The following is a 20,017-nucleotide window of genomic DNA, read 5'->3' on the forward strand; positions in this document are numbered from 1 at the left end:
ACTCCTTTGAAATCTATAGCAGTCGTACTGTAAAGTTTGGAACCGGACTGGAAAAAAGCTCTGTTGGCCAGGTAGCTGTACAAATCTACCCAATTGACTCCCAGACCTTCTCCCTGTCGGATTTGGTCACCCAAGCTAGGCCGGAGTTGTCAAAATAACTTTTAAAAACTTTTCAAAAGTTTGTAAACGTTATGGTTACCACTGCTTGTTTGCGGTTGGATAAAAAAAATGTCTTCTTTCAAAATTAGTATCTCCTGAACTCTCCAGTGGGTTTTGCTCATCTTGGACTCTATAAATTCATAAAAATATAGTCTATGTTTAATATAAATTCAGTAAAACTCATTCAATTAGTAAGCAAATGATCAAAACAGGATAGTATAGAAATATAATGAAATTTTCTTTAATCAATTTGACATTAAAGGAAGGGTAGAAAAGGGAAACAGTACAATGACATACCCACATGGATGTATAGTTACCTAGAATGGTGTGAAGACCAACCCTGGCCACGGGCTGAGATAAGGACAGAACCCAGAAAGTGCAGGTGCCAACAGGATAGAACAGGTGCAGACCAGCAATCAGGACAGGTACGGTCCAAATTGAATCAGGACACGACCACCGCAGGTCAGTGCCGGAACCCACAGTCAAAGTGCCCGCATCACACCCCTCTCTGCAGCTAACAGTCGGTCCCCGATTGGGCTATCGAATCTTCTGACAGAGTGCTCCACCAGCACCTCTGCTCTCGATCGCCTATTGAGTGCGTTGGGTCAGTGACAGGTCAGCTATTCAGACAAGTCGATCAATCTAACTAGCTAAGCCTACCTTAGATGTACCATTTTTCAGGGCAGTGTACCACCCCCCAATGTTGCAAGTTGTGTATTCCCTCAATTTGATTGGTCAAAAGACGAGGAGAGGTCATCACGCCATACCAGTTTTGAGGTTACCTCATCCAATTATTCAAATTGATGTTCCCTCCCATAACTTTATTTTCCCATGCACTTTTATTCCACCTGCCAGTGAATGTACCAATAACAAATACAATGTAATATATCAGTCCAGTTCAGCTTCCTCTTTCGGGGTCACAGGGTGAGTTTCCCAAGCGCATCTTCTAGCAAGTCAAGATTTGGCATCCATTCAATGCCATGGCGTGTGGACTCGGGTGTAGTCAGCGCATGTTCAATTCAGAACCCAAGATGGAGCAACCTTAATTTTTATTGGTTCAAACCCGAGCTAATAGCAAAGTAGAAGAGAAACAGTTTTAGAACAAGAAATAAATGGATGCACTGTATACCACTAATCTCTCCTCTATTCACATTATTTTATTTTAACTATTGCATTAGGATTCAGGCAGAACGAATACCTTTGTAATATCAGCAATGCAAGCATTAGCATGTGAAAACATAGAGGAGCCATCTTAGTTCTAGTGCGCAGAAGCAAACGATTCCCACCAAATGGAGAAATATGTCATGTGAGTGTGACATATGCATGCGCAATAGAAAAGCCAGCGTTGCGGCGGCCATTTTAGTGCATTTGGATTACGGTTAATAAAAGCACATATGCGAGCTTCCCCTAGATACTAGAAATGTCGTGTGGAGCAATTATTAGTGAATAAAACATATTGATTATAATATTATTACGTTATTCTGAGAGGACTGAGTCCAAGCAAGTCGCTTTCCATGCGCAAACTTGCTTCATCAGTTCTGACCCCCAAATATGCTTGAAGGACATACCGAATGTATAAGATAAACTACACACAAATGTACATGGAGTACAGAGGGTACAGAAATATGATCTGCCTAACCTTTTTTCAGTAATAGGCCACAGGAATTGTCCTCAACACCTGGTCCCAACCACTGTACAGTCATAGACTACGAGCACTGCAGACATTGGCCATATTGCCCACGTAAGAATATGCCTCTATTTGATCTAATCACTCCCATTTGTTTTGGACTTGTGCTCTTGTTTTTTACTGACTCTGAGCATTGCGACTCTGTTAACCAGACCCCAGTGCATGTGGTCTTGCTCTTAAAAACATGTTGAAAGTGGCCATTCTCCCGATTAGCATGTTAAAACTTAACTGCAAGCCCCTATGGTGTCAAGTTTACTGAGGGTGTGTGAGTTCTATGTCCTTAGTGGACTTTAGCACATATTTTGCCACCACTAAAAACATGACTGCAGGCCTGCCACCTGTAGCCTGTCTGTGCAGGTTTACACTGCAAATTCAACCTGATAAAATAAACCCTGTTAACAGGCCTAAACCCACCATTTATGTATTACTAATTCAAAAGTAAGTTAGCCTTAAGTGCCCATTAGACAGTGTGCATAGTTTAAGAGTGGGACATGTAAAGGTTTAAAGTAAAACATTTCCTTACGGTGAAAGGGACAAAAAAGCTATTTTCACTGTGGAAGGGTTAGCTGTTCAATAGGAACGCACTTGGATGTAATGTTGAAATTAAATACTGTTATCTCCACCTAGGAACCTGATAACAATGACTTCTTAGAATATTTATTACAACTCCAATTATTCGGTAAAGTGGGATTTGTAACAAATATTTTACAAAAAGTTATTTTAAAAACTTACCTTTAGCCTCTAGAAGCCCATTTGCATGAGCTTTCAACTGCCATCAATGACCTGAGTGGCTCATTGATTAGGTGTGAATTGGCTCCCAGATCTGAGACAAAAGGCCTTGGTGTGCAGAGGTGTCCAGTCCCTCTGACATGATGACCACCTGGGCAATACATGTGATGATCCAGTCGATCTTTGCTAATATAGGAGGGGATTGCTGGCTTCCCTGTGATGAGATTCAGATCCATATAAGGAGGATCAATTTTGGAGATAGAAAAGGCCCACGCCAGGTAAATAGGTTGCATTATAGACAGCGATTGGTCAGGTGTGCATTACACGACTCATGTTTGTATCACAAAGGGCGAGTGTGGGGTTGTTGTATCTACAGACCACTATCCAGCATGGCGGTGGGGGGGGGGGGGGGGGGGGTTCCAGCCTATGATAGGCACAAGAAAGAGCTGGTATAAAACAAAACTTCTCTAAGTATGGGTTGGGCAGTACCTGCAAATAAGAGAATTGCTTGCCAAAATGGGTTCAGCAAGTGAGTGGTAGAGAAAAAGAATTCATTCTCTACTAGCAGTCAAACAAGATGGGAAAGGGTGACCCATTACATGAAGGTGGGTGTGAGAAGGTTGTGAAAGGGGTGCACATTGGGTGCTTCACAAGGTTCTGAGAGAACAGAGAGAGGGGAATTTCGGATTAAGGATTTCGGAAAAGATGGCTGGATGTGCTGTTGCAATTCAAGCTGTTAGAGAACTTAGTGGTGGTGCTTTTTGATTCATTTTCATTAAGGCCAAGAGAGTATTGCCATTGATATGCTCTGTTCTATGACCAAAGGTGGATCACAAGGGGATTCATTTTGGACCACTGCTGCCGCGATATGTATTCCAGCATGGATAGTCCAGGGGAACTTGAGTCATGATGAGGGAGCATGCTGACATGGTGGGTTTATCCGTAATCAGGTAAAGGGGTTACATTTTGCAACCTTTTTATACTGATCGCAGGAGATACAAAAATATTTGATTGGAGAGGACACATTTCTTATTTCGTCTTTGAGGTTTGCTTAGAGTGTCAAGTTGCAATATAAACTTTCAAAAGAAACATAATTGAGGAACAGAAATAGCTTCAATTGGAAAGTATTTCTGAGTGACGGGTTAGATTACAAGAAAAAGGATCACGAGGCTCAGCTGTACTTAAAGAGGGTCAGTTTCTTGGGCTCAGAGACCTATAAGGAAGGTTTTGAGGTGGAGCAGTCCTGGTCCACTGAGCAGCCGGACTCGCCAAAGGATGAGTAGGTCAAAGGGTTGAAAAGGCTTGTAGTGTTGTCCGCAGCATTGTTGGAATGAGTGGGTAGGTTTGCAGCTGGGCTGGTGCCTCTGAGCGGGTTCCGGTGTACAGGCAGCCACGGCACATGAATGGTAGGCGCCAATCAGGAAGTGACAAGAGCAGTGAGGGGAAAGTAAACTGATGGCTTAATGTATGTGTGGGTGGGGAGGTAACAAAGAGAATTTGTGTTCGTTTGTTGCTTATGACGTTACACTAGCATGACCTTGATAAGGGAGTAATGTATATCTGACTCAACACTAAAGCAATCTTTTATCAGCAGTAGAGCGTGACTGTGACTCCTTGACGTATCCCCCAAGGAGGCAGCGCCAGACTTTGACCTGAGCAGCCGATATAAAAGCGCGGGCTCGCGTTCCACCTTTCAGCCAGAGAAAGAGTCAGAAAAAGAGCAACTGAGGTATGTGACGTCGCTACATATAACCCGTTTAAAATGTACTTTTCAATTAGCCGAACTATAAAAGCTACCCACGTGAACTAACTACTTCAACAAAATTCGTCCCCGTGTCTCACAGTTTTAAGAATAGAACAGTAGAGATTTAACGGTCTGCTCGAGAATAGGAACATTCGAGAAATAATCATCCTGTTTTTTAAGTGAAGAAACAAGTGGTCGTTTCTGAAGTGCTGCGAAAACTAAGGAAACGTTCCCTTGCACAATGTCCCCTCTGAGATGTCTGACTGGAGAGGTTTCAATATTGTGCAAAGCTTCTCTTGTTTGTACAGTTTCCGGCGAAACCCTATGCTTGGCAGTTACAACGTGACCTTGTTTATGCCCACAATGGCCCGATTCAAAAGCCCTTTGATTTAAGAATGCAGTCCGAGTAGCGACGCCATTTGAAAGTGTATTCTTAAAAGAGCAAATGCAGGGGAGTAGCTTTTAATACTGCATCAGGTGCAGTGGCACCAGGGTGGAAGATACACCTTGCATCCCAATGTAGCAGTGCTTAATTTGTAAAACAAGTGCCACCCATTGCCCCTGCCAGGGCTGCCAATGACAGTAACAACACAACTACTGACCTTCACACTCCTACAAGTGTGACAATTCAGACTATTCCAGGCCCCTAAAGCTATAAGAATGGCTTGGGCAGCAAGTATTAGTGACTTTAATGTATATTAATTAATGAACAACTGTTGTTGTGCTAGTTTCTAAATTGGACAAACCGTGCCACAATGTGGCAGACTCTTATATGTGCCGGCGTTGACAAGTAAGTGCCAGTACCAGCACCAGAAACCACCCGCTCAAATTAAGCACTCCATTGTAGTAGCATGATTGGGAAGGGGCACTTTCTTCGCATGTATTAGGGCCCATGACAGCCTTATTATACACAGTGCAAATGGCCTGATTTCTGACTACGCATTCAGCTTTTGTAGTTACACATGTGAATTTGGACTTGCAAATATATTTCTCTCAGGTTGTATTACCCTAGTATGTTTTAAAGTTACATTGGGATTCCCTGAAAGTTCTGCTCACTCACAAACAAGTGAGTTTTTGGGTATCCACAAATATTTTTTCTATACCCAGTACATGCTTGGAAACGTTAAGAGACTTCTCCTGTTTGGAGCAAAAGCATGTGCTTTGGGATGGGAATGGAACACCCTAAAATTGACATGAGGGTACGGGAAGTGGTTTGTTAATAGAGAAAGAAAAAGTCCCGCGTTGAGAAAAATAACTAGTGGAATTGCACTCATAAGTCATTTTTAATACATCATTCTGCAGTATTTCAAATTACACGTGGAAATGCCTACAAGTTATTGTTGAATGGAAATCTCAACTGCTGCTGCTTCCAGGAGAATTCCTGGGAACATTTGAGTTCCAAATATCTCCTAAACACATAAGAACACCTGCAAATGGTGATTTCTGAATTAATCAGTCAAGCCGGCCCCTAAAATATAAGTGTACGCTCATAAATCAATTTACTCACAATATTGCATGAGCATGGTGTAATTTCATGGGGACGAAATATGTTCCTTTAGGCGATAGTTGGCATTGGAAGCCTTGAATTGTTTAAGATGTGTTTTCAAAATACCAAACCTCTAAGTTAGTGGGTATACAAAACCTTTTCTTGGCCCATAAAAGGACTGGGGGGCATATTATCAAGGACCGCTGTTAAAATTATCGCCGTTTTATCGGCATGAAACTGTAGATGAAACGTCGATAATGGGCTTGATAATACGCCCTTGTTAATTCACATAGAACCCCATGTTCTGATGTTAACATGGGCTACTATGGGAATTAACAAGGGCGTATTATCAAGCCCATTATCGCTGTTTTATCAGCAGTTTCCTGCCAATAAAACAGCGATAATTTTAACACCGGTCCTTGATAATATGCCCCCAGAAACCTAACCACGTCAAGGGCAATAGTGAGTTATTTTCCGGCATTGGAAGCACATCACCAACATATATTTGACGGAAGAAATGTTGGGCTCGCCCCAGGAGAAATATATTCCCTTCCGCGGCGAGAAAATAATTAGACAACGTAAATTTACACTTGAAAAATGCCGTAGCAATAGTATAAACGAGATCCCCCCAAAAGCTTCAGAGGCGTACTCCTGAGAGCCTGCGAATGTTGTGGCTTCCCAGAAGTGTTGGAAGAAGTCTGGAAATGTGTAAATTTTCATTCAAACATAGGTGTAAACCGATGAGCGTTGAACAACAAATTTATACCTGAATCGGCCCGCTAGGGTGCTTCATAGGCGGGTAAATTGAATTGACTGCACTTCATAGAGATGATGGATTTGAGCTGTTGTGTTACCATAACTGTATTTTATTTCACTCCGCATCACTTTTTCCACAGCCCTGAGGCACGCATTTGTCTACCCCCTGGACTTATATGGAAAGAACGTTGTAAACTTGTGTCCAGAGAAATGTGGTCTTGCTGGGGAACTTCTTTCCTTCTTTTCTATCTCGTTGTCAATGTTTTGTGGACAGCAAATGCATCTAAAGGTAAGATACATATTGTCCTAAATGTTAGGTTTGCTATTTTCAATATTTCGTTTCAGCTAATGTCCTTGCAAAAGGGATGAGTTATTAACTTGAAGTTTCCATTTGCATGCATTGTTGACGTTTAACTAGCTCAAATGTGGGCTAAGTAAATGTTACAAAGGTGTATATTTATGAGTGGTTGCGTCGCTCTTGCACTGCGCAACGTGGTGTAAGAGCGACGCAAGTCCAACATGCAGTTTATGAAGCCACGCAAGGACACCTTACGTGGCCCTCAGTGGCGTAACGAACCTTGAGGGGGCCCCTCTGCACGGTACGTGAAGGGGCCCCCTCCGGACACAATCTAGAGCTCCCCAGCAGAAGTGGGGGGCTGACGGGGCCCCCTGGAGGGTTAGAGCCCTCCTGCACCGCGGGGGCTGCAGGCCCCTGGTGGCCCTGAGTGGCTTCATAAATCAGGAGTAACGCAGCACAGTGTTGTGCTATCCTGCCCTGGGCAGGGTGTTCCCACATAACTCCCATGGATTTTGACACATTCCCAGATTACTGGGAGACCTAGGAATGCGGCAAAAGATATGCCTTCTCAGAGGAGGCATAACGAGGAAAAATATCTTTATTGCGTCCTCTTTTTATCAGTGCTGCATTCTGAAGCACACATAGAAAGAGGAACACGCCTCTCAGGATTGTATTGTAAAAACAATCCTCCTTACAATGCAGGCACCCTTGTACCCCCTTGCACCAAGGTGCAAGGGTGACTGGGTCGGTTGAAGGGAGCCAGTGCCAGTGCAGGGTCAAAGGCAGAAATGCACTGTACTTTTTAAATATGGTGCATTCCTGACCTTTCCTTGTCATGCGACGCAGAACATCAAAGCAACTTGCTGCACTGTGTGACGTGTTCTTAAATATGCCCCAAAGGGTTGTGATGCTCAACCATGGGCTTTATCATGAACTATGTGTAGGTGTGAAAAAACTAGTTCACACACCTCTATTTGTGAAGCTGTCCCAGCTTGAAATGACTGATAAAAAATGCAATATGCGGACAAAAGAAGGCATGTGAACAAACGGATGATTATGCATACAAGTGACAGAAACATGAGCAAATGGGGGTGTCAAATCTATGTTTGCACACTTGCACGCTTTTGACACAGCTCAGAGAGTTATAATTGTATTGACGACTGCAGGAGTCCCATTCCATGCTTCAATCCGCAGGGTCTCTGTCTGGTGCTTTAATGTGCAGTCTACCTGTCTACCTATCAACAGGGCACATAGGGTAGGGTTTTTTTTCTTCCCAAAATGGGGCTCCTGTGACCATTAACCAGAAAATTAAAGCAGAGTCGAACCTAGATTCACAAAAATCCAAGATGCAACTACTGTTTTGGCACTATTAATAATCAGCCATTTTGCACAGGAAAACTTCCCAGAAATTAGTGCCTATTGTATGCAGTTCAGTCTGCATAGCTAATTATCGTTTTACTGTAAAAATATCTGTATAGGACCCATCCAGATGCGGTTATGTTAGTGAATGGATAGAGCTGAGGTGCTGCCACACTCCCATATTTTTGGTGAACCGCACTAGTTCTAAATGAGCCTTAAAGAACGAGGAGTGCACCCTATAGACTACACAAACTCTATACTAATGTATTATTGTCTAAACTGCAAAAAATAAGGATTCACAGAAAAATTTATTTGGAACATGTAGGACTTGGCCTTTTTGGCTAAAGTTCCCTAAACTTTTTGCTTTCCCCCTGGCCCGTTTTCATGACATAGAGTTGCCAGTTTAGATGCCTTGGGTACTTTTCCATTGCTGATCAGTGTTAAAGTACAAGTGTTCCCTATGTAAAGTGTAATAGTATTTGGTTGGCCATGATAGGTATGTTTGCCTTACTAGTAAAGTCCCTACTGATGTGCACTGTGTGTTCCAGGGCTAGTAATGCAAAGGCCTGCGGAGAAGGGAACTCAGGCCTGCAGTGTAGGGCCTGCGTGCAGTTTGCTAAGTTAGCATGTTGTCCTGACAAGTGCAACCACTTGTCAGGCCTGATTTTCCCTTTTGCATACACATTGGGCACCCCTGTGGTAGTTCCCAGGTAATCCCTGGACAGGGTGCAGTGTAGGTAAAAGGCAGGACATATATTAAGGTGTGTTATGTCATGACAGTGAAAAACACTCCATTTTGTTTTTCACTGCTGAAACGCCGTCCTGCCCATAGGACGGAATGGGGGAGGCTGGATGCTGTGTTTGTTAGCCTAGTTGCCTGTAAGTTTAAAATGGAGATGAGGTGAAGTTTAGTGTGTATGAACTCACAGTGTCATAACACATCTTTCTGTGAAGGTGGTTTTATCACTGTGTGTTCAGAAACCACTCTTTTAGAAAGTGGCTGAGTTTTGTGCTTTAGGTATTTCTGTGTCTCTCTGCTGAAATGTGGATTGTCTGTCTGGATATGAGAGGTGAGAGGATCTGGGAGATGTCTTGATCTAGGGAGGGGTTGAGATGGCACCAGGCTGCCCTGCATCTGGAGAGTAGGGGGGAGGAGAAGCCCGGGAGGTGAAAAGGCCTAGGCTGGTGCTATACACCAATTGACCCATCTCCTGCTGAGTGATTAAGGATAGAGACCCCCAGTAAAAAGGGAGAAAAAGGTGAGACTGGGAGGGAGACACCCATAACTGATTCAGGGAGGGGTCAGGACCCCTGAGCACAAACAAACTTCAAAGACATTAAGGAGTATAACTATGAGAGCTGAAACCCCTGAACGTTGGAATAAAACAGATGGATTGAGACTGAAAAGGTTTGGACCCATTCTATGGTCAAGAGGAACCTCTGCTAAAGAAGGAGCAACTGAAGAGACTGCTGTGGAAAGACCAATCCTTGCTTCGTGATCTGGGACTGGTCTGCAGTTTGCTGTTCTAACCAAGGGAGAGGCTGTTGGGACTGTGCTTGGAGGCGCTGGGTCCCCCTGCTTGAAGAAGGCTGTGCTTTGTGCTGTTTCTTGTAACCCCAAGGGTACCTCGAGGTGAGCTGGCTCCCTGTTTGGAAATACATGAACATAAAAGTTTCCGGAGAAGTCCCAAGCAACAGGGTGTGCGCTTGCTTTTGCAGCTTGAGACCCTCAGAAGTTGTGCCTTGTGATTGTGGGCATGCAGGAGCAAGCTGCGTCTCGGACGAGCAGGGTGCGTGTCGTGGTGCAGTTCAAGGCGTTGATGAGGAGCACCTGGTCATTGTGTGCACGGGGAGACGAGGTGAGATTCGGACGCGCAGAGAGCGTGTCGTGGTGCAGGCCAGGGCACTGTTGAGGAGCGCCTGGACATCGTGTGCACCGGGAGAAGAGGAGAGACTCTAATGCGCAGGGTGCTTGTCGAGGTACAAGCAGAGGTGTCGGTAAAGAGTGCTGGGTCTTTGTGAGCACCAGAGAAGAGGCAAGTCTCGGACATGCAGAGTGCGTTTCGAGGTGTAGCCTGAGACGCTGGTGAGGAGTGCCTGAGTAGTGTGTGCATCGAATCTGAAGTAAGTCTCCACAGTGCTCAGGGCGGGTCTCAGAGTTCACTGAGACCTCCGGAAGGTCTTTGGGCCCTTGGAGTGAAACAGCAGCAGCCCGGACCGGCAGCCCCGGAGGAGCTGAGCCGCCGGCCCGAGAGTGTGGTCGCGCCACCCGAGGTAACATGGATCACCACCTGGGGTAGGGTGTGTGCCCAGTGGGACACTGTCTTGGCCTCTCACTTCTGTCAGCTGCCCAAGCCTGTTGCTTCAGCTCGGATCTTGGCCCGTGCTGGCCCAAGGAGGAGCAGTTCTGGGGCCGGAGTGAGAAGCAGTACCTTTGTGTCATCATTGATCCATATTGGGGGCACTGTTAACAGAGCACCTAAACTGTCGTATTACACTTTGCATTATTTCTGCTAAAGAACTATTGAACTGTCGTATGACGCCTGACCTCAGTTGTGCCTGACAAACTACATGCTTGGTGCACTACGCACTGCGTTATTTTTCCCTTGCAGAGTACATGATTGTAACGTGGCACATTGCATTATTTCTTCAACGCACGGTACCTGATTATAACGTGGCGCAGTGCATTATTTCTTCATTGGATAGTACATGATTCTAGCGTGACATATTGCTATGTTTCTTCCTAGTACAGGGCATGCTGGTAGTGATACACATTGCATTATTCTTCCTATTGCAAAGTACATGACTGTGGCTACTATTGTCTATATTTTTAGTTTTGTTCACACATGTTGCTATATCGCACCTATTCCATCTGGGAGGAAAGCTTGCACTTTTTTGCATGAGCTGAACTTGTTCTGAATGTAAAGAACTGCTTTGGCCTAAGGTTCACCTGATCAATGTGTGTAATAGATGATTAGCTGTCTGCCATCTTGCAGTGACTGTTCTGTTGTGTGTGTGAAGGAAGATTACACTGCAGCCATATGTGCTGTACCTGGGATGTTTATGAGGAAAAGTAACATTGATGTATTTCACTATGTACTTCTATAAATACTTGTGAAGCTTTCCTTGTTGCACCCATTATCTGTCTGATCTGTGGGTGTTAGGGAAGACTTCACTGCTGTGACTACTGTTTGCCTGCAATTTGTATAATGCAGAGTTACACTGCTGCCACCCATTCCACACAGGTTCTTTGTGCATGATGGATCTTGCACTACTGCTTTCAAGTGTTACCTATTGTTGTGTATGAGGAAGCCCCACACTGCCATTACTGTTACTGATGCTGTACCTGTCCTCTGTGTGAGTCAAGATTGCACTGCTACAGCTCATACTATACCTCAGGGGTCCACAACCTGTTGTTTACCATAAGCAACATTTGTGTGCCAGTCTAAATGGTAGTCAATATCTGAACCACAAAGGAACATACATGCTTTGATGTGCTATAAAAGGTTTCAACATTAATTAGTATGGTAATGAGCCCATTACACTTACATACTACGCTTACATTTCCATTATTCAACAATATTTTGGGTGGTGGAAATTTACAGGTACATTGTGTGTTGGACCTGGCCCTCTCTGAGGGGTCATCCCCAAACCTTTTGCCTTCACCGATTTTGTTTTCTGCATTCGTTTTAGGACTCTGTGCACTTTATCACTGCTTACTAGTGCTAAAGCACTTGTGCTCTCTCCCTGAAACAGAGTGAAATTGGCTACACATAATTGGCACGTTTAATTTACTAGTAAGTCACTAGTATATAGTACTACATGACCCAAGACCCTGTAAATGAAATGCTACTAGTGGGCCTGCAGGACTCATTATGCTACCCACTAAAGTAGCACTTTAAATCCTCCTTCAGTGCCGCCATTGCAGCCTGTAGTCCAGTTTAAAACTGCCTTTCAACCTGGCAAAATAATCCTTTTGCCAATCTTACACTGTCCTTTTTAATACATACACATCACCCCTGAAGTAGGCTTTAAAGGCCCATAGGGCATGGTGCATCCTATTTAAAAAGTAGGACATGGGTTTAAGTTTGACATGTTCTTGGAGTGAAATTCTCCTAAATTCGATTTTCATTACTGTAAGGCCCACATCTCTGTTAGACCTTGACGTGGTTTTCCACCAAACCTTCTGTCTTCACTCAAGTTTTGCTGAATTCAGTTATGTTGGTCTTAGAGGTCTGTGCACCTTACCACTTCTAACCAGTGCTAAAGGGCTTCTGCTCTCTACCCTAAACATGGAGACATTGGATTACACTCAATTAGCACATTTAACTTACTTATAAGTCCCTAGTAAAGTGGTATTACATATACACAGGGCCTGTAAATTAAATGCTAGTCGTGGGCCTGCAGCCCGTATTGTGCCACCCGCTTAAACAGCCCCTTAAACATGTCTTAGGTCTGCCATTGCAGCCTGTGTGCAGTATTAAACTGCAATTTCAACCTTCTACAATTTACCATTTGCCACACCCAACCCTTCTTTTTTATAACATATAAGTCATCTCAGGGTTGGCACTAAATAGCCCATAGGACAATGTGCAGTGTATTTAAAAAGGCGGACATGTACCTTTAAGTTTTACATGTCTGGTATTGAAAAACCTCCCTAATTCGTTGTTCACTACTGTAAGGCATACCTCTCCCTTAGGATAACATTGGGTTACCTTATTTCATTTAATAAGTGATAACTTTTGATTGGGAACAGGTAGAATTGTCATGTCTACACTCAATTGTAATTTAAAACCTTTAAGTCACAATTCTGAAAATGGCACTTTTAGAAAGTTGACATTTTCCTGTTGTGAGCATTTGGTGCCTGCAGCCTGTATCCTGGGTCACATTAGTAGGTGTAGTTGGCAGTTAGGCTTTGTGTATTTCTTCCAGACAGTTTCACAATGGAGGCTTAGATGTGGGCAGGATGGGTCATCCTGACAGGATGGGAGAGGACGCAGCTGTCACTTGCCCTTCAAACGAGCTTCCTCAGCACACTCATAGAGGCTTTCACATTAGTCTATTGTCACCCCTGACCCCTTAGAGCCATGGCAGGGTAAGGAAGGACATTCCAGGACTAGATGTGGGGTGGAAGTCTAGAAGGTACTCCCACTTCAAAGCTGGACCCCTGTTGACCTGCTCCCTTCAGCCCAGGCTACATGAGTGACTACAGAAACATCTCTGCAGCTGCCTAGCTGACCTGCTGCAATTGAATCTGCCTGAACCCTGCTGGTCTCTGCAAGAGTGAGTCCCTAATCCCCAAGAGGCACCTCCCCAGGCCCTGGACCCTTGGTTGGCATCAGAATGCTGTCCTCTGAAAACATAGGGGAAATCCTCAAGTTTTGGGTTTTTCACAACCGTGAACTGACCTGTTCACAACAAGATCTTGTCACCCACACCGACTGGCAACATAAAACTCCAATAAACCCAGCCCTTCACGCTACATTGATTTTCAGTGATGGCCAGCAACACGTGATCCGATCACACACTACGGCCTCAACAGCCCGTGGTAACATCCAATATGAAGCTCTAGCAATAACCATCCGCAACACTCGACAGGATCTTCGCACTACAGTGACGACCATCCACCATGTTGTCCTTGCTCCTCGTGGCATCCTCCACCTTGAACTGAACTATTTGCGCCGGTCTGTTAGAAGGTAACTTTTTCAGTGGGACTAACCTGGTCCCTGTATCTGGCCAGTTCAACATCGTGGTCAGCCTGAACCTGTGACTTTCCACCGATCTAGCGTGACCAGATGACTGCATGTGGATCTTTGTGCTTTTAGGCGCTATACTTAGCTAATTCTTTGAAATTGCCTCAGTTTAGACTGATTGCATTTTTGTCGTTTTTGTGTCAAATAATTTATTAAAGTTTACTCTGTTTTTTTAAAAGTGGAATGTGGTTTTTCCCAAGCTACCAAACGGTTAAGCATAGGTTAATTTATTGACATTTATGGTTCTAAGGGAAAACAATTGTGGCTGTTGCTTGAAAAGAACTCACATGTCCCTCAGGCAACAACCTCATTTATTAAACTCAAAGTTTTACATTGGGTTGCCTTATTACATCAAATAAGTGCTACATTTTGATTGGGAGCAGGTAGAACCATCCTGTTTAGATTGACCTGAATTATAATTTAAAATTTCCTTTAATGATAAAATTTGATTTTAAGACACAATTCTGAAAATGCCACTTTTAGAAAGTTTGTATTTTCATGCCCTAACCATTTATGCCTCTGCTGGCATGCTGTGTCACATGACTGTGAATGGCTCTGCTTTTGGGCTTTGTGTATTCCTCCTAGAAAGTGAAACTAGATGTCAACATGATGGCTGGGGTGGAGCTGTTCCCTGCCCCACTTACACTTCACTGGGTTTATCCAGATTAATATACCAACAGGTTTGTAGGGTAACCCAGGCCCAAGGGCAGAATTTCTTCCTCCACATGGTTCTGGTGTCCCTGGAATGAGATGGGAAGGTGACCCTGAGGAGGGTCATAGTTATTCTTCCGATGACCACTGAATGCATTTTGGTGGAATGAGTTACCACCATTGTTAGAGAAGCTCGGAAAAGCAGCCACCCATATTAGCCTAAAAGCTCAGGTTTCTGGGTTTAAAGTACGGAGGCTCAGATGGAGGAGAAGGAGGTTCAGACAGTTCACTGTAGGAGGACCAGTAGATCAAGGGTTACCACCTCTGAGAACAGAGTACCCCAAGACTGACCCGGTGAAACCACTTCTGAATTGGAGGTGGATCCTGCACTGCCACTGAAACAGAGGGCCGGAGACCTGCAACAGACAGACCCCTGCATGATACAAATGTAGGGGCCAATTAGGATGGCGGACGGATTGCCCCCGCCAGGCTGGCGGTAGCCACTGCCGGCCTGGCGGGGGCAATACGTCTGCCATCCTCCCTGAAATGACCCCCCGCCACATTAGGATGGCTGGGGGGTCCGCGGCAGACGGGAAGACCGTCCACCGCTTCGTCCGGCAGAAAAAGTGCGTACATATGGTGGCAGTGTCTGCGAGACACCGCCAACTATATTACGATGCCTGCGGTCCTATGCCTTTCCACGGCGTCATTGCCGCCATGGAAAGGCATACGGTCTTTTCTTTGGGGGCCCGTTGCGGGCCCCCGGGGTGAAGGGAAGGTGGGGGGTGCACATGGGGGTTACCTATGGTACCCCCCTGCGTTTCAAAGTACAACATGGCAGGCTCCACGCGGTGCCTGTCATGTTGTGCTTTGAAATGCACAACATGCATTTTTAGCATTGCGGCGGGTGGTGCTTTCAGCACCGCCCGTTGCAATGTTAAAAATGCGGGATGCACCTGCCCTTGTGGCGGGTGCATCCTAATTCAACGCACGGGACCTCCGCCATTATTGCGGACGGTCCCTTGCCACGACAGGATGGCGGACAGACAAAGTCCATCCGCCATCCTAATCGGCCCCTATGTCTGTCACCCTTGAGAGGTGTGGTAAATAAATAAATAATACCCTATTTTTGACTAGACTTATAGCATAACAGATAGCTCAATAAAATAAGAGTCAAGATTCGAGGTAGTAGGAGTTTCTGCAGGTTTATTACAGCATAAGGACAGGATCAGGACAATCTGCATGGGAACAGGACAATAAGGCCTGGCAGCTGCCGGGGCTGGGTCTGGGATGAGCGCGCTAACATTTAATAACAAAACATTGACTTATATACATAGCGCAAACACATAGCATTACATTGCAGTAGGCGTAACGGTAGGTGGAGTAGAAGGCGTGACGCGTAGCAGTCGCGAGAGATAACAGAAATAAGAGGTGTAACTGGGAGTTTACTTAGACATGTGATGCAAAACGTAACAGAATATGTCATGAATGGGCGGAAACATTGGAGGGGGCTACCTAAGGAGCCGGGACCTCTAACCTAATGGTGCGCGAAAACTAGTAATGACGTGTTACTAGGAGAAGCTGGGGGCTACGAACTCTGTGCTAGGAGCAGAGACTAGAGTCTGGAGGGTCGGAGCGACATGTACCTAAACCCTATCTGGTATCTAATGTTTAGGGAACATGTTGATATAAACTAGAAGTCATGAGGGGAGAGGCTAACCTGATTTCTAAGACTGGACCATGCATTATTCTACATGTAGTGCGTGAAGAAGAATACTAAATGACCATTAAATACAGTATTTCTCTAACATGGAGACGAGAAGGCTAGACAATGACGGAAACTATTGATGCAGTTCAGTAGCTTAGGAATGCAGAAGGAGGAGGACTGAACTGATAGCAGGAACTATAACATACTTTTGGCAGACTCAGAGGCAGAGCCGGGGTGCACCGGGCACTGCAAGGCAGGAAGTAAGTGAAGGGTCGAGGATACAGGTGGGGGCTGTATCGCTCCTCAGCGAGGCTTTCAGGAGACAGGAGCTGAATCTGTGGTCCGGGCCCTTTTGAGGCCTGGAAACGGAGACTTTATAATTGAATAACGTGCACACTGAAAACGTGGCAACATAACTTTACATAGGCCTGATATTCGTAGTATTCACGAGGACTGGAAACTATCATACTAGAGGTGGACACAACTGTAATTGCGTCATTAATCGGACATGAGGAATAACATATGCATATTGGTCATGCACACATAACATATGATGGATGAGGCGTAGGGACACAGAACATGGCAAAATTTACTTTTCCACATTCCCTCCTTGTCACTACGTTTCCATCAGGAAACATCAATTTTCATGATACCATCTATCATTTCATACAGTATCATTTGCTCGTCTCGAATTGTCTTGGAACGGGATTTAGAACAGGGCTTGGGACTGGGAATACAAGAGGTAGCACACATACTGCAAATCGCAGGGCCACATTGTATACAGAGGCAGCAGCTAAATATGATCGCTACTGCAATACCTAGAAAGGACAGGACTTTCCAACCCCATGCGGAAATTATATTCCAGAACCAACCGGACCATGTCCAGGTGCCTGGATCTTGGTGTAACAGATGGGCAATTTTATGGAGTCTGGTTATAGCTGAATAAACAGACGGCGCGTTATTTGGAATGAAAATACAACAACTGGATCCGAGGACTCTACAGGCCCCGCCCCTATCGGCCAGTATGACGTCAAGGACGAGACGATTCTGTAAAACGACAATTCTCATAAAGGATTGCTCTTCAGTTAAGTTACCTAGAGCGGAGGCAGTCTCATCTACTACTGCTTCAAGGGTTCTTGTTAACCTACGAATGAGCTTACTATTCACAACTGTACCTAAATAAGGGAACACACCTTTATCAATATCAATGAATTGCTCTGCGGCGGTTTCAGTAAAATCGACAATCGGGAGATTTCTCTTGTGTCTAGTATGTACTAAGAAAGAATTCCTATGATAGTCAGGTGGGGCTAGAAAAACAGGTGGCAGTAGGAAAGCAATGTAACAGGTTCCCTCCCAATCGAGGGGCAGACGGACATATGCAGTTTGACCACAAATAAAATAAGAATGACGTGAAGCTTTGAAAATAGATTCCCCACCGTCACTATACTGGATAACAGTAGTACATTCACTATGACCTATATGTACAGAACCATAACTACGGACACATAATTCGCCTTTGACTGGTAGTACTGAAATAGCGGGTGAGTCTGGAGTAGTATCAGACTGAACATTCAGAACCATGAAATTCGACGAATAATTACCTAAATTATATACTTCATTTTCTAAATCTGAACCTGTTCTGTGGGGGAGACCTTGCTTGTCTGGGAAACATGTACTGTTAAGAAAAGACATATCTGTTGAGGATGACGTTAACGTGGACCATGCTCCACACGAACCATTGTGTGAGAATGGATAAGGAAAGAGTGGCAGAACTCCCTTCGGTGTCTGGAAAGGGGGGAGTCGACCACACACCCAACAATTAGTGGCATTGCTGGTCTGGTGTGAGTAATGTAACATACGGATAAATGTGTTATTACGCATAGCGAGGCGGTATGAATATTCGTGAGGAGGCAGATCACTAAACGTGTGCTCTACTGTAGCATGAGCAGACATATTTACATGAGGAACTGGAAAACACAGATAGAAAGCATAGCTGGTGCAGGAAGTCATGATGCTGATGAATAATATGAAACTCAGAAAAACGATACATTTGATTGAGCTTTGACTGACTCTCTCACTATGGGGGTCTATTTTATACATGTCAGAAACAGTCTAACCGTTTCACCTAGGGGAGGACTTATACAATCAAACTGGCTGACTTATTAGACCTGAGCTTTAACTTATACTCCTGTTGCGGAGTTTTCTCTAACAAGGGAGGGGTTGTAATAATGTCTTGTGCGGGACAGTCCTTTAAAACAATGTTCTGGCAATCCTTCGAATCCTGGGAAATGTTCTTGGAAATGTTTTTGAAGACTGGTTTCGGTCCTTTGAAAAGTTTTACATGAGAAAGGTGGACCCACCCCTTCCTGCCTTCCAACTTGACGGCAGTTCGGGTGGTCAAGAGGACCTGACGTGGCTCCTTCCAACGTGGTTCCAGCGGACTTGATCTGTCAAAATTTCGGACCATTACAAGGGAGCCTGGAACGATCTCGTGCGGTGCCACCTCGGTATTGTCTGGAAATGCGGCAGCAACCTGTGAACGACATGAGTTGAGGGCAGACATCAAGGAAGCTAGGTAATCTGTCAGCATATTACATGAAACATCGGTAATACTTCGGGGTCTAGGAGTACCCCACATATTAGGGGGGCGGCCGAAAACGACCTCATACGGGGACAGACCTGATCTGGAATGTGCGACCATACGCATGTAAAACAGAGCGACTGGCAAAGCTACTAACCAGTCCACACCCTTGTCTTTACAGACTTTTGCAATGCGGATTTTCAGAGTCTGATTATGCCTTTCGACTAGTCCAGCTGCTTCTGGATGGCGTACACAATGAAACTTCCACTGGTACCCTAACAACAGGGAAACGTGCTTCATTAACTCTGAGGAGAATGGCTGACCGTTATCAGAATATACGACTCTAGGGAGTCCATATCTAGGGAAGAATTCACGAACCAACTGCTTGGCAGTGGTCGCGGCTGTGTAATCTGGGACTGGATATGCTTCTGTCCATCTGGACAAAGCGCATACAACTACAAGGACATACTTGAAACCTCGACATCGCTCCATTTGAATATAATCCATCTGGAGGACCTCAAAAGGGTGGTCAGGGGGCTGGAAACCACCTTGTTCCACCGGGACACTTTTACCTGGATTAAACTGACAACATATCATACAGGTACGGACTTTCTGCTTGGCTGCAGCTCGTAAATGTTTGTTGAACCAAATGTTCTGGATACTGTCTAACATAGCTTTTTCTCCTAAATGTGCTGGACTATGTGCGGTATTGATAATGACTTGAACCATAGAATCGGGGAGAAACCATGTGGCTCTACCCTTCGTTAACCATCCTTGATCTGTCTGAACCCCTCCTTGTTCAGACCATTTCTTGATTTCATCGGGAGTAGCATGTAACTGGATATCTATGACATCTTGAGTAGGGTCCTTAACTGTCATGCATGTAGTCAGATCTGGAATATGTGTCTGATTAACTGGAATGTCTGGAGTCTGTGCTGTAAGCTTGGCTGTGCGGTCTGCTAAATCATTACCTTGGGAAATAATGTCAGTGACTTTCGTATGTGCTTTGCACTTCATGATAGCAATAGATGTCGGTAAATGTATGGCATCTAACAGGGCTTGAATAAGGAGACCATGCTGAATCTTGGTTCCATGAGAAGTCATAA

General features: G+C 44.7%; 1 protein-coding gene across 1 annotated transcript in view; it reads left to right on the forward strand.

The window, feature by feature from the left end:
* The first annotated feature begins 4,008 nt into the window (after positions 1 to 4,008).
* The window catches only part of LOC144799451 (fatty acyl-CoA hydrolase precursor, medium chain-like), a 211,976-nt gene continuing 195,967 nt past the window's right edge, over positions 4,009 to 20,017 (forward strand). Inside the window, exons 1-2 of the mRNA XM_078670767.1 lie at positions 4,009 to 4,304; positions 6,702 to 6,850. Coding sequence (XP_078526893.1) covers positions 6,772 to 6,850 — 79 coding nt within the window. The 5' untranslated portion in view covers positions 4,009 to 4,304; positions 6,702 to 6,771. The remainder of the gene's footprint in view (positions 4,305 to 6,701; positions 6,851 to 20,017) is intronic.

The sequence above is a fragment of the Lissotriton helveticus genome, chromosome 12 (assembly GCF_964261635.1).
Source record: "Lissotriton helveticus chromosome 12, aLisHel1.1, whole genome shotgun sequence".
Lineage (NCBI taxonomy): Eukaryota > Metazoa > Chordata > Amphibia > Caudata > Salamandridae > Lissotriton > Lissotriton helveticus.